At 34.0% G+C, this 15,482-nt stretch overlaps 2 protein-coding genes across 2 annotated transcripts in view; both read right to left on the reverse strand.

The window, feature by feature from the left end:
• Positions 1–7,460, reverse strand: part of dhx40 (DEAH (Asp-Glu-Ala-His) box polypeptide 40) — an 11,846-nt gene extending 4,386 nt beyond the window's left edge. The window contains exons 1-11 of the mRNA XM_073817862.1: positions 7,124–7,460; positions 6,890–7,035; positions 5,807–5,926; positions 5,328–5,555; positions 5,163–5,229; positions 4,462–4,593; positions 3,953–4,052; positions 3,742–3,828; positions 2,694–2,876; positions 2,507–2,587; positions 2,171–2,328 (exon numbers count right to left, since the gene is read on the reverse strand). Coding sequence (XP_073673963.1) covers positions 2,171–2,328; positions 2,507–2,587; positions 2,694–2,876; positions 3,742–3,828; positions 3,953–4,052; positions 4,462–4,593; positions 5,163–5,229; positions 5,328–5,555; positions 5,807–5,926; positions 6,890–7,035; positions 7,124–7,298 — 1,477 coding nt within the window. The 5' untranslated portion in view covers positions 7,299–7,460. The remainder of the gene's footprint in view (positions 1–2,170; positions 2,329–2,506; positions 2,588–2,693; positions 2,877–3,741; positions 3,829–3,952; positions 4,053–4,461; positions 4,594–5,162; positions 5,230–5,327; positions 5,556–5,806; positions 5,927–6,889; positions 7,036–7,123) is intronic.
• Positions 7,461–9,597: 2,137 nt separating this feature from the next.
• LOC141284185 (uncharacterized) lies at positions 9,598–13,585 on the reverse strand. Its single transcript, XM_073817195.1, has 10 exons — positions 13,455–13,585; positions 12,828–13,169; positions 12,132–12,227; positions 11,992–12,048; positions 11,832–11,897; positions 10,338–10,367; positions 10,175–10,246; positions 10,017–10,076; positions 9,867–9,926; positions 9,598–9,736 (listed from the first exon to the last, which is right to left on the reverse strand). The coding sequence occupies exons 1-10, from the start codon at positions 13,516–13,518 to the stop codon at positions 9,702–9,704; spliced, it is 882 nt and encodes a 293-aa protein (XP_073673296.1). The 5' UTR covers positions 13,519–13,585; the 3' UTR covers positions 9,598–9,701.
• Between the last annotated feature and the right edge of the window lie 1,897 nt (positions 13,586–15,482).

The following is a 15,482-nucleotide window of genomic DNA, read 5'->3' on the forward strand; positions in this document are numbered from 1 at the left end:
TGATGTAGAACAGAGCCAACGTAACATAGATAAGTTGGATTACACTAAACGTAGTGTGTGCCAGTCAAATTTTTAGTAGTCCAGAATCGCAAATGAAGGTGTTTGTTCTTTGTCTTTTTATTCAAACTTTTGTCAAACATGACGACACATGGCTTCTCACTAACGCTGCACGATAGCTCCTTCTTGATGAATGAAGTGATGCCATATTTGGCGACATATGCAGTTTTATTTTCACCAGGTGAATGACTTTGCAAGCTGCGAATCGGGGAACATGGCAGCAATCATAACACTGATTTTGAGTCACGGATCGGATCATTTTTCGGATCAGCAAAAAACAAACAAAACAAAAATAAAGTTTGTTTTTTTACTAATTACTGAATGCTTTAAGTACTTCTAATCCACAGCAAAAACTACTAGCTGAACTAATAAAGTCAGTAACAAAACAAGAAGAATTACACAAATGACAAGTGTAGATGAATACAACAAAGTTACTAATAAAATCAATAACCCTAGTATTCAGGTGCGGAGATTTAATAATTAATTGTAAAATAACTAATGCTTCTCACTGCAGGTATTTATAGGATGCTGTCTCTTTAAGGCCTAATGCACGTACCGAATACTGGCACGCATCTCTTTCTCAGCTGTTTCGCTTCACTGAAGACATAACCGACTGTGTTTACCAGAAGAACAAAATGGGTATTTAGACATGACTCTGTATGTATGTTTCCGTTCAAATAGAAGTTAAAGAGGAATCAATCTGTGTGAATCGCGCCTCTCTCTCTCTCTGTGTGTGCGCGTGCTCGCTGTGTGCGACAGCGGTAAAAATAAAAAAAAATAAGAAATCATCGTGCGTGTTCCCTTTTTAAATTGTTTGAATTGGTAAATTGGCAAGACAAAACATGTGCTAATTATAAACTTACTCTATGATGGTTAAACTTAAAGGTTGTATCAGCGATTTCTAGCCTAAAACATAAAGTGTCAATTTCAGCTGACCTTTCTTCACGATCCGCTCGCTGCCTGCCCCATACAACACCAAACCCCTGACGCTGATTGGTTGGAACACTGTTTGTTTATGTGTGGAAAGGTTGGTAGTGCCGATTGTTTTTTTGGCATATCTCGGACCCTAGGCTGACCACAGAGACGCGGTTTTTTCACAGACAATTTATGGGGCAGGCAGCGAGCGGATCGTGATGAAAGGTCAGCTGAATTTGACACTTTATGTTTCAGGCTAGAAATCGCTGATACAACCTTTAACAGTTAATCCGCGAATCACATGCGTGCCGAACCGTGGGGGTTGGTCATCACGGATCTGTTGCACAGCTAGCAATGTACACTTTCCTGCCTTTGCATTTTGAACCTCACCTCGACAACCTCGTAATGGCAGCACGCAGGTGCAGACCGACGTCAGTGTCTGTAGCCGACCTACCGTAATAAGCTAATAAATCACGGAGACTGTCATTTCACTCCTGTTTCACACATACTAAATTAATCAACTATTAGATGTTTTACGGTGGACCACTGTGCTTCCCTATCGTCATTAAGCACACCGGCTGAAAATTTAATACCTACAGCAACTTTACGGTAAATTTAAGACAATTTAAGACCTTAATTTCCCGGATTTTAATTTAAGACATTTTAAGACTTTTTAAGGACCCGCGGGAACCCTGTATATATATATATATATATATATATATATATATATATATATATATATATATATTTTTTTTTTTTTTTTTTTTTTTTTTTTTTTATTCCTCCGCCAGGATTGTGTAGAGCTCTTTGAAGCTGCAGTAAGACTCCAATCTGGACCTTCAACCCATTGATCCCCATTGAAGGCCACTATACGGAGAAAAATCCTGAAATTTTTTCCTTAAAAACCTTCATTTCTTTTTTTATTGAAGACAGAAAGGCATGAACATATTGGATGACACAGGGGAGAGTAAATTATCAAGAAATTTTTATTCTGGAAGTGAACTATTCCTTAAAGAAGACTAAATGATTGGAGAAGTCCAGCATACAATAACAGAAATCTTTCCTTTCAGCAAAAGATTGAATTTTGATATGTTGACAGGTTACAGGAAGTTAACAAAATGTAAAAATTAAACACTAATATTTATTTTATGCTGACTTTAGGTGATAGACATGTATGATAACATACAGAAATGATTACCTGGTCGAATGAAGATGTTCTCTACTGAGAGCATGGCAGCCACGGGCAGCATTACATCTTCACACCCAAGAGCAGCAGCTTTGAGCAGAGCTCGAGTAAGATTTGGAGGAAGAGGAAACTCTACCATCAACCTCCCCAGCCTTGTCACTTCACCTCTCCTGCAACAAAAAGCCAGTATTAGCACTTTAATTCAGATTACAGAACTGACACAGTGAACAATACACAGCGTGTGCCAATTTTGACATGTAAAGTGAACATCGGACATTAGGATGGGCTTCTGGAAAAATGCTGCTGGCAGTATTCTCAGCAAGAGCTTGTAGGATGCATATCACTCACCTATCAATCGCATCATACTGATACAGCTGTTTCAGTGCAGTCAGGATAAACCGTTCCTCTGGACAGTCCAGGTATGGAAATCTAAATATAACATAATTGAAAAAAAAAAAAAAAAAAAAAAGAAAGTGTTCAGATTTAAATATTAACAAACCAATGAAACAACCCCACAATAACAGCCCAGCAATACCTAATCACATCATGGATTCCAAGACATTTGAGTGTGAGAATGACAGATGTAAGACTGGTCCGCTGAATCTCTGGAATGGTGTACTCAGGCATACACTTGTCCCAGAAGTCTTTACTGTAAATCCTGAAGCATTTTCCTGCAGAGGTTCGTCCAGCCCTGCCTGCTCTCTGCTGAGCCTCGCTCCTGTGTGGAAACATCATCAGCATGTTTTTAAAATAGAATAAAAGTGAAACCAAATAGAATTTTTGCAATCTTTTTGTTAAGACAAACCAGTCAATTCCTCACTAAACAAGTAGTATGATCACTACATTCATGGCAACATATAATAAAACTAAAATATGAATAAAAAATTCAACAAATAATAAAATATTATACAGCTGAGATCAAAAGTTTACATACACCTTGCAGAATTTGCAAAATGCTAATTATTATACCAAAATAAGAGGGATCATACAAAATGCATGTAATTTTTATTTAGTACTGAGCTGAATAAGATATTTCACGTAAAAGAAGTTTACATATAGTCCTCAAGAGATGTACACATTCTGTTCAAAAGTTTACACCCTTGGCTCTTAATGCATGGTTTTTCCTTCTGGAGCATCAGAGAAAGGGGTTGTTGAAAAGGGTTCAAATACACAAAAATGCTGAAAATCCAAAGAATTTGTGGGACCTGAACAGCAGGCAGTTTACCTGTTTATGACAAACAAGGTACTCATGAACAACTATCGCTAAATAAAAAAAAAAACACAACTGTGGATCATTCAGGTAACATCACAGTATTAAGAATCAAGTGTGTGTAAACTTTTGAACAGGGTCATTTTTATGAATTCAATTTTTTTTTTTATGTATTTTATGTGAAATATCTTATTCAGGTGAGTACTAAATAAAAAAATAACATGCATTGTGTATGATCCCTCTTATTTTGGTAAAATAATTAACATTTTGCCGATTCTGCAAGGTGTATGTAAACTTTTGACCTCAACTGTACATATAATAAAAATATAGAAATATTTAGAAATTATATTCTGTAATTTCCCAGGTCACTCACTTGGATATAGGCACCACTTCCAAAATATCCAAACCAACATTTGAGTCGTGATTTAGTTGTTTCACAAATCCACTGTCAACGATATATCTACATCAAAACAACAAATAAGAAATGTCACACTTCAACAGTTTCTCTAAGCATAACTATGCCATTTTTTATATCTGGTGTTTTATTTATTGAGTAATTGATGCTTGTTAAATACAGTATATACCTGATTCCATCGATTGTGAGTGAAGTTGCAGCAATATTTGTCGCTACCACACATTTCCTCACACCTTTTGGTGAAGGCTGAAATATTTGCTTTTGCTGATCTGTAAAAACAAACAAAACAAAAAAAACATTAAATATCACAAAACATGTATTGATCACTTTATGAGTAAGCACAGAATTTCACTCTGTTATAGCTTTTAAAGGATTAGTTTACTTTTGGAACAAAAATGTACAGATAATGTACTCACCCCCCGTCATCTAAGATGCTATGTCTTTCTTTCTTCAGTCGTAAAGAAATTATGTTTTTGAGGAAAGCATTTCAGGATTTCTCTCCATATAATGGACTTCTATGGTGCCCCCAAATTTGAACTTGCAAAATGCAGTTTAAATGCAGCTTCAAAGGGCTCTAAACGACAAGAACACCTTGGATGACAAAGGGGGTGAGTACATTATCTGTACATTTTTGTTCTAGAAGTTATCTTATCCTTTAAGACCAAAAAACAGGCTGACCTGTTGGCATTGATCCATATAAAGGCAGGATAAGAAGCCCTTCAACAGATCGGTCGTGGACATCATAACGGTAGTCTAAGATCTCAGCCTTCTGAAAAAGCAGATCACAGGCTTTCTCGATTTCAGACTGTCCTGTTCAAAACAAAAGCACAGAGCTACAAACTAAAGAAGAATATTGGAAATAAAAGTATTACCACTGAAAATCTGCAAACTACTGTAAAGCTCTTAAATAAATACAATACCTTTCAAAAGCCAGTTTTGAGCCGGTAATATTTTTCTGTCAGTACTAGGTCTTTTATGCTCACTAAGGCTGTATTTATTTCATCTTAAACTTAAACTTAAAAAATACATAATATTGTGAACTATTATTACAGTAACTGTTTTCTATTTGAATACATTTTATAATGTAATTTATTTATATGATGCGAAACAGAATTTTCAGATCCTTCAGAAATATGATGACATTATGACATTTCTTACTATTATCAATGTGGAAAACTGCTGTGTTGCTTAATATTTTTGTGGAAACCTTGATTAATTTTTGCAGGATTTTTTGATGTATAGAAAATTCAAAAGCACAGCATTTATTTGAAATGTTTTGTAACAATATACATGTCTTTACTGTCACTTTTGATCATATAATATGCCTGTGCTGAAAAAAAAGCATTATACAGTAGTGTACATCTCTCTGCTAAACTTACCAGTCAGAAAGACCAAAATATCACCGGCTGCTTCATTTGTGTGCACATCTAAAGTCATTTTTACCACCTATGGATCACAAATACAACACATTTGCGGTCTTAGAGGTTTCCATTCACACAGACTGTTTGTAATAAAGCTTATAATAATATATGATCACAACACACCTCTTTGACATAGACTGAACTATCTTTGTCTTTCGGGCCAATAAGATTGCAGAATTTCTCCTTGACTGGATATGTACGCCCAGGAATTGTGAACACAGGACAGTTTTCATAAAAAGAGCTGAGCTTTTCCGTTTCTAACGTTGCTGACATTACAACCAATTTGAGGGGTGTTTTACGGCCACGGGACCCCTTTAACAGAGTCTTCTTGAGCAAGCCAAGCAAAACATCCTGCAAAATAAACAAATGTTATTAAAGATTATTATCAACAAAAAAAAGCCAAAATACCACAGTATTACCTAGATGTTTTTTGATATTGTTCATGTTAATGCCATAGTATTATTTTAAATACATTGGATTACCATGTTATTACAATTGCAGTATTTTTTTTTTTGTAAAAGGAAACTACAATATACCAAAAAAAAAAAAAAAAACATTTTACAAAAGTAAAACCACAAATTGCAAATATAAAGTTTACATACTGTATTCAGGCTCCTCTCATGGGCTTCATCCAGGATGACAATGCTGTACTGTGATAAACCGGGGTCCGCAAGAATCTCCCTCAGCATACAGCCATCTGTCATGTATTTAATCATAGTGTTCTGATACGAGAAAAAACGCAAAAGCCGTTAAAAATGATGCTAATTACAACAAATGCATAATTTTGTCAGAGTTTGGGTTACTTGCACAAACCCAGACCATGTACTCTTAAAAATACAAATAGTGTTTTATTATAGTTTACTTGCGAAAAGCTTTTATCACTACTTGCATCTTTGCAGTTTAAAAATCATTAAATGTGTAAATCTAAAAAAAGTGACATTATTGTGACATGATTTTATTTGCATTTATCCCATAATGCAAAACAGTGTAATTCTCAGTACTACAATATGAAAAGATGATTTTAAAAAATACTGTATATTAAATATTTGTATGCATTGTGGTAATATTTGTTGTACTGCCTTGAAATTATGCAGACTTTAGTGTTGATAACAACAGTATATGGTCCAAAGTGAAATACACTACCAGTCAAAAGTTTTTGAACAGTAAGATTTTAAACCAAGCTCACCAAGCCTACATTTATTTTATCAGCGAAAACGGTAAAATTCTAAAATATTTCTACAATTTAAAATAACTGTTTTCTATTTGAATGCAGTTGAAAATGTAATTTATTTCAGTGATTTCTGAATTTTTATCATCATTACTCTAATCAAAGATCCTTCAGAAATCATTCTAATATTCTGATTTGCTGCTCAATAAACAATTATTATTATTATTGTGCTGAAAACAGCTGAGTGGAATTTTTTCAGGTTTCTTTGATTAATAGAAATGTAATCAGAACAGCATTTATTTGAAATAGAAATCTTTTGTAACTTTATAAATGTCTTTATCATCATCATGTCTTTTGATCATTTAAAGCAAACTTGCTAAATAAAAGTATTCATTTAGGGGTAAGAAAAAAGTACAAAAGTGTAACTTTTAAAAATGGTATTGCCCCAGTTACAGCTTTTGCACCTTTTTTCTGAAATACAAATGTTGAAGTGTTAAATAAGAGTGTAATCTCGTACCTGTGTTGAGCAGTCATCGAAGCGCACTTGGTATCCCACCTCTTCACCCAGCCTGACCCCCATCTCATGGGACACCCTCTGGGCTACAGTGATGGCTGCAACCCTCCTGGGCTGAGTCACACCAATCCCACCATTCCTGCAAAGACCTAAACAGAAAAAGAGATAATCTTAATTTATAAATCCAACACACAGCCTGTCAATTCCAGTTTATTAGTGATTATATACTTTACATACCTGCTTTATACAAGTACTGAGGCAGTTGAGTGGTCTTTCCGCTGCCAGTTTCACCCGTTACGATCAAAAACGTGTTGTCCTTCACTGCCTGAATGAGTTTGTCTTTGTGCTGGTAAATAGGCAGCTTTCTTGTTTCATGCTTCTGTGTTTCTCTGCTCTTCTCTGATTTTGACATGTCTGTGTTCCTTCATATGCCGTTTATCACTGGCTAACGTTGCTCAAACGTATATTACACCTCATACGATTACTAAAAGCTCAGCAGAATATTAATAAGACATAATTACGTTATCTTATCGTGTTTACAAGCTGTTAGTTGGTTTTCCGTTTGAACTCATCTGTTTTTACTCACAGTTGACGGCGACGGAAACACATTAGCGCCATCTGCAGCGCAGGATGACAATGGCCGCTGTGTTTACTACGGTATCCACACTAGCAGCTGTTATCAAAATGTGTATGTATGAATTTCCATAATTCATGTATGAGTACATCATATTAGGTATGTTCAAAATAAATACAATAAAGTATAAAATAAATGTAAAAAATACAGCACTTCGTAACAAGATAACACCGTATACTTCCTTTAAACAAATGCTAATTACCGGATGTAGGTGTGGACAAGATTTAAATCAAAATATCCAACAATGTATTTACTAATTTCTGAAAACTAGAAATAGACATTTCAACATTAAAAAATGTAAAGCAGTCATTCTTGAGAAGTGGGACAAAACAGGGTGCAAAATTAAAAAAATAAATAAAACCTTGTACTCAGACAAAGGAAATGTTTATAATGAGCTATGCTTTGATCTAACCTCCCAATTTTTCTCTATTTAAAAAACAAACAAACTTTTTTTAACTTGGACTGTGTAATATAATTTTAACTTTATCTTTAGCAGCATTCTAGATGTTTTTAACATTTCTAAACACTTTCTCATGTTAGTAGACAGATTACACTTACCAACATTTCCACAACAAATATAAAATATTATAATGAAATATCATCAAAATATTAATCTGACGGAGTTGACACATCTGATGGTGGTGACTAAAACCTGAATTTGTAGTCATTTTAACTATCAAATACATTGAATCAATTAATTACTGTATTAAAACAACCACAACAAACAGTGAGTATGTTATTGTTTCTAAAGCTTTTTTCAACAGTCACATTTAAGTATTTTGATATATCATTGGAGCACAAAATCTTACAGTGGTGACAAATTTGCCATTTCTTTCACAAAACAAATGGAGTTCATGTAGTAGCCATTTTGTTTTTTTCTGTTGATGCTAGAGGCTAATGGAACCTGCTTCAGGAGAATAAAATGATCTAAATATCTCAAATAATTTCCTCAGGAATTGGAGGATGGTGTTGACATATTATGGGTGTGACACATGAAATATTAACATTAGAATTTAAAATAGTCTAAAACTATAAAACTTAGCAGAGTCTGTGTGACATTGATGTACTCTGCAGAAGATTACTGTTGCAAGGGGGTCTATTAGAGTGACAGCTGCCCATGATATTCCCTGATTTTATTACATTTTAATTTATGTCTGACGGTGTTGACAAAAAGTGAGGACACAACTTCGAAACCTTATTAAACACACATGTGTCACTGAAAAACAACATTGATATGAGATATTATTAAGTGTTGCTTTTGATAAAACAAGGTCTTTTTCATCATTAAAAAACGTTTTTATCCATTTTGTAGCATATGAATGAATAAACCCTTCTCTGTGGACACACTGTTTTAGATGTAATGAGTAGACAATAAGACTTTCACATAATAATGATAAAATTTAATTGAAGGGGCTAATTGTGTTAAATACACTCTATTGTTAATGGACAATTGAAAATATTTTTTATTTTTAAAAACTAATAGCAGTTATAGTTGCTGGACATGTTTTGTCTCATGTCTCAAGAATGACTGAAAGGTCAACTTGCGACAAACTGAAAGTTCTTACCATTATATTTGCTGACCAACTAATATTAAAATGCATCAACTGCTGTTTTTGATACATGGACTACAAAACCAGTCATAAAAAATAAAATCATCCGAAAGCTGAATAAATTAGCCCTTCAATAATGTATGGTTTGTTAGGATAGGACAATATTTGGAAAATCTGGAATCGGAGGCTACAAAAAATCTAAATACTGAGAAAAAGTTGTCCAAATGAAGTTCTTAGCAATGCATATTATGAGAAATTACGTTTTGACATATTTAAGGTAGGACATTTACTAAAAATCTTCATACAACATCTTAAAAACATACACATGCAAAAAAATAAATAATTTTGACCCATATAGTGTATTTCTGGTTATTGCTACAAATATACCCGTGCTACTTAAGACTGTTTTTGGTCCATGGACACATATGCAAAACAAAGAAAATAGCAGGATAATAATAATTCTGAAGCATTAGTTTTTCATGCAATGATTGTGTGTGTGAATTATTCCCAAGAATCACTGTTAAACATCAGTATTTATTAAGATTTTGAACTTTTTATAATGGACAATTATGTTATGCAGACTAAAATATGTATTATGGATTCTGTCTTCACAAACTGAACTCTGATCACTTCATTCTGCGTATATTGGATTTTTAAACTGAAGATCTGCCAAAGAAATGAGAGAAAGCAATACCATTATGTTTTTTGGCTACAAAAATCTGAAAGTGCCATGTAATAAAGTTTAATTCATATACAAAATAAATAACATTTCATTCAGAACAATGAAAGTAATTACGTTTTTGTTTTTTCCGTTGTTGGCCAGGATTTGCTGGAACAGAGAGCTCCGCCTGGTTGACTGAAATATTTTTAAAAACAGATATTTAGGTTATTTCCATTCTTAGCACATAGAGTTAATCTGTTTTTCCAAGCACAAATATTGTCTTACCATAGTATGGATATACATCCGAATAACGATTTGTTGTTGGCTCGGGAACAGGTCTTAATGCTGATTTTTTCAAAATTCAAAAATAGATTTGCATCATTTATCTTATAAATTTATTATAAAATAATATAATAAATCAAAAACCAAAAATGACGATTTACCTCTTTGAGGACGTTGCCCCTGCTGCCCCTGCTGCACAGCTGAACTTTGATTTGGTGCATGTATGTCATTTTCTAGATATGAAAAAAAAATGTATATTTAGAATTTTATGCAAAATCATAGTGAAAAAATACATAAATTAAAATAAAAATACATAATTCATACCATAAACAGTTGTAGGGCCCCTTCTCACACCTTTCGAAATAAAACCAACAGACAAACAAAATGTTTATTTTGAAGTAATCTAATCATTATTACTATATCACAACATCACATATGTGACCCTGGACCACAAAACCAGTCATAAGGTTCAATTTTCTCAAATTGAGTTTAATACATCATCTAAAAGCTGAATAAAAAAGCATTCTGTTGATATATGGTTTGTTAGGATATGACAATATTGGCCCGAAATACAACTATTTGAAAATCTGAAATCTGAGGGTGCAAAAAAAAAAAAAAAAATTATATTAAGAAAATCACCTTTAAAGTTGTCCAAATGAAGTTCATAGCAATGCATATTACTAATCAAAAATTAAGTTTTAGTTTATTTACAGTAGGAAATTTACAAAATATCTTCATGTAACATGATCTTTACTTAATAATCACAGTAACGTTATAAAGCTCTTTATTTTCACTTTTGATATTTTTTTTTTCTTTTTGTTATTTTTCAATCTTACACTGACACCTAATACTAAAATAATGACTAATGAAAATTCAGCTTTGCCATCATAGGAATAAATGCATTTTCAAATATTTGAAAATAGAAAATAGTAATAATATTTATAATTAATATGACTGATTTTGTATTTTTGATCAAATAAATGCATTTTTTCCCCCAGAAAACAATATGCATATTTGTTTTTTCACTAACACTTTTCGATAAGGTTCATTAGTCAACTAAATTAGTTAACAAGAACTAGCAAAAAACAATTCTTCTACAGCACTTATTAATCTTAGTTAATGTTTAATTCAAGCCTTCACTAATGTATTATTTAAGTCACAAGTTGCGTTTGTTAACGTTAGTTAATGTACTGTGAACTAACACACTGTAAAACGTTTTTACCAGTTTTAACTTAAAAACGTAAGTTCAGCTGCTTAAATCAACTTTAAAGTACAAGTAATTTCAGCTCATAAGTTAAATCAACTTAAAACTACTATTGATTTCAACTCACGACAATAAAATTAGTTAAAATGACTTGTACTTTTAAGTTGATTTAACTTATGAGTTGAAATTGCTTGTACTTTAAAGTTGATTTAACTTAAAATTTTAATGCAGCTGCTAAACTTAAGTTTTTAAGTTTTTAAATTGTTTTTTTTTTAAGTTGAAACTGGTGAAAACTTTTTTACAGTGAATGAACAAACAATGAATGATTGTATTTTTATTAACTAACAGTAAATTTGTGTATCAAGTGTATTGTTAATTGGTTTGTTAATACATTAGTTAATGTTAACAAACGACACCTTATTGTAAAGTGTTACCGGATTTTCCATCTTACTTGTAAAATACATTTTCTAACCTTTTCTCTCTTGAATGTTCCAAACAGCCTTGGTTTAATATTTTGTATGAAGTGCAATGACATGCATTGATTTTTAAAAGTACCTTCTGTGTTTTTCGAGACCACGAGCTGATAAGCAAAGCATTTGAGACATGTTTCTTACCCCTCCTCTTTTTGTTTCCATGTTCGCTGCTTTCAGCATTCTGTCTTTCTTCAGGAGAGTTATTACCTAAAAGTCAAATGATTTTAGAGGTCAAGAAACTCCACAGAATGACACTCAGTGTTAAACATCAAGCACTCATCAGGTATGTTACACCACTCACCTTCACTCTGTACGCCATTAACCGGATTTGATTTGGATGACGTATTTACATACTTTCCTGTCCAAGAAAAGAGAATTTTTAACATTTCTACAATAGATGTAAAAACACTATTTAAATTATACTATTTCAAGTATGCTCACCATAGAATTTTGACGACAGGCTGAATCCAATAAAAAGGAGAATAAACAATCCAGCTCCAGCCGCAAAGAAGAACCAGGGGTTTGACTCATTGTTTCCTAAAAATGTTATTATAGAGTTATAAAGTTTAAATCAAACAGTTTTGATTAATAACCATGTAAAATGTACAAGTCTACAGACAAATGTTATTAGACTACACTTTTAAAAGTTTTCACCAGATTCAACTTGAAATCTTAAGTTCAGCAGCTGCCTTAAAATTTTAAGGTAAATCAGCTTAAAAACTACAAGTCATTTTAACTTATTACAATAAAAATTTGTTGATTTAACTTGTGAGTTGAAATGACTTGAAATGAATTTTTTAAGGCAGCTGCTAAACTTAAGTTTTTAAGTTGAAACTGGTGAAAACTTTTTACAGTGTAATGGTATATTAATTTCTGCATATGCATTTAAATACTAAATACAAATATGCTTTTGAACATCTTTATAAGTTATTGCTAGGCATGTTTGCACACTACATAAGTTATCAAATTAGAACATGCTTTTAAACTGCAAAATTGTTAAACGCAAAAAGTCATGAATCTGTGAGAATGTTGAAGGTAATAATTTTGTTAAATGCATTGTTTACATTTACATTAATATTTGCCTGAATATATGTTATATTACTAGTGAGAAAAATCAACTGATCTTACTGTACGGACTGTACGGACTGTACGGACGTTCATTGATGTTCACCCTCCAGCATTCACTGTTCAGCTCACAGAAATATGTTCCAATGTCTGAAGACTGCAGATCATGGATGAGGATGGAGAAGTTTCCATGTTTAGATAGAAGGGGAAAAACATTCACTCGTCCTTCACTAGGCCTATCAAAGAAGATTTTGCCTCCAATTGTAATGGTTACAAGGCTGGAAAAGTGCCTCCAATTCACCCCCTGTGTTTCATTATAATTCTCTACACTAAAGTTACATGGGAGAAGGACTTCAGATTTCAGAGGGGCATTGATGGTGACTTCATCACATCTTGCATTTCTGTGGTCCAGAGCTAAAATTGTGGGGCAACCAAATATACACGAGTCAGTATGATATCACATGCACACATCATTTGCTACCAAACATTACATACATAATTGTAAAGAAACATCTGGTTAATTGTTAGCTTTAAACACAACAATGTAAAAAATAACTCTGAATTGTTAACACAGGGACAATATTAGGCCTAAAACTATTATAATTAATACCATACTTAAAATGATCAATAATCATTCTATCCCCAATACCACATAAACTATATCATAATTGACAATAATCACTGCTACTTTGAACCTACCGTTTAAAGACACCAAAGCACCAAAAAATATCCAAAGACGTGAAATGTACATGATGTATGACATTCAAGGTGTCAAAGTTGCAAGACCAAGGCAGAGAATGTGTAGGCTGATGTCCTTCACATGTTATTTCCTGTAAACACACACGCACAGCATCTAACATGTGGCGGTCTGGGGCTGCGATTTCACGGCCTTAGCGATTAAAACGATTTTCTACTGCCAGATTAGTGATGCAGCTGTGACCAAACAGTGAAAAAATCTGCTTTGTGATGCACTTGATAACATTGAAGGCTGAGGGTAGATAGATTTTCGTTTGCATAAGTGTGTTTTGAGGTTGTAGAGTCGAATGGCTGTTGAACTATACTTACCTCAGTTCAAGCAACAGGTTTCCATTTTTACCACATCCTGTAGCAAAGTCTAAGTGAGATCGCCTCAGATTCTGTTATGTATGTGACTTTTATAAAACTGTTATAGTGGGCTACAGTATGTGAAAAAATATTCTTGTCCAACTTACTTGCAAAGTGTTTAAATATGCTACTCAGATACAGCTTGTTCTTATGACAAAACATACATATTGTTGGATAACTGCCATGCAATCTCTGCCTTAATTGGCATATTTGCAATTTAGGTTAGCCTATTATATACACTGAAACATCGCATCCAAAAGTGAGCACACCCCTCACATTTCAGCAACCATTTTAGTATATCTTCTCAAGGGACAATACTATAGAAATGAAACTTGGATATATTTTAGAGTAGTCAATGTGCAGCTTGTATAGCAGTATAGATTTACTGTCCCCTGAAAATTACTCAACATACAGCCATTATTGTCAAAATAGCTGGCAACAAAAGTGAGTACATGCTAAGTGAACTTGTCCAAAGTGTCAATATATTGTGTAAGCATCATTGTTATCTGGCACTGCCTAAATCATCCTGGGCATGGAATTGACCAGAGCTGCACAGGTTGTTGCTGGGATCCTCTTCCTTTCCTCACAGATCTGCTGGATGTTAGACACATGGTGCTTCTCCATCTTATGCTTGAGGATGCCCCACAGGTGCTTAATAGGGTTCAGGTCTGGAGACATATTTGGCCACCCTATCATCTTCACCTTCAGCTTCCTCAGCAAGGCAGTTGTCATCTTGGTGGTGTGTTTGGGTTGTTATCATGTTGGAAAACTGCCATTCGGCCTAGTTTCTGGAGGGAAGGCATCATGTGCTGCCTCAGAATGTACAGTATATAATGGAATCCATGTTTCACTCAATGAACTGCAGCTCCCCAGTACCAGCAGCACTCATGCAGCCCCAGACCATGATGCTACTACCACCATGCTTGACTGTAGGCAAGACACAATTTTCTTGGCCATCACCAAACATATTAAACACCATCTGAGCCAAACAAGTTTATCTTATAGTCTCATCAGACCACAGGACTTGGTTCCAGTAATTCATGCTCTTAAACAGGTTGTCTTCAGCAAACTGTTTGCAGGCTTTCTTGTGAGCCAGCTTCAGATGAGGCTTATTTCTGGGACGACGCCTATGTAATCCGACTTGTTGCAGTGTGCGGTGTATGGTCTGAGCACTGACAAGATGACCTTCCACTTCTGCAACCTTTAGAGCAATGCTGGCAGCACTCATGCATCTGTTTTTGAAAGCCAGGTTCTGCACCTGACGCACAGTATGAGTACTCAACTTCGTTGATCGACCCTTGCAAGGCTTGTTCCGAATGGAACCCATCTTGGAAAACCTCTGTATGACCCTGATCACTGTAGTGTAACTCGGTTTCAGGGTGTTACTGAACCTCTTATAGCCTTGGCCATCTTTGTGGAGAGCAACAATTGTAATTCTCAAATCCTCAAGAGTTCTTAGCCATGAGATGCATGGGATGCATCCAGATGGTCAGTATGAGAGAATTACTTAAAGCACCAAATTTTAATTGCTCTAAAACAAGATAGACAACTTGCATGGTCCTGTCAAGCAGAAAAAAAACATAAACATGATGAATAGTACATGTGGCTTTGCATGGTTAAACA

Source organism: Garra rufa, chromosome 14 (assembly GCF_049309525.1).
Source record: "Garra rufa chromosome 14, GarRuf1.0, whole genome shotgun sequence".
NCBI classification, from domain to species: domain Eukaryota; kingdom Metazoa; phylum Chordata; class Actinopteri; order Cypriniformes; family Cyprinidae; genus Garra; species Garra rufa.

Excerpts from the sequence above, each read along its gene's own strand:
- LOC141284185 (XM_073817195.1), bottom strand. The coding sequence starts at position 13,518 with ATGTCATACATCATGTACATTTCACGTCTTTGGATATTTTTTGGTGCT. Across the intron at positions 10,247-10,337 it reads GGGCCCTACAACTGTTTATG|AAAATGACATACATGCACCA; the intron begins GTATGAATTATG and ends TTTCATATCTAG. Across the intron at positions 10,077-10,174 it reads GGGGCAACGTCCTCAAAGAG|CATTAAGACCTGTTCCCGAG; the intron begins GTAAATCGTCAT and ends TGAAAAAATCAG.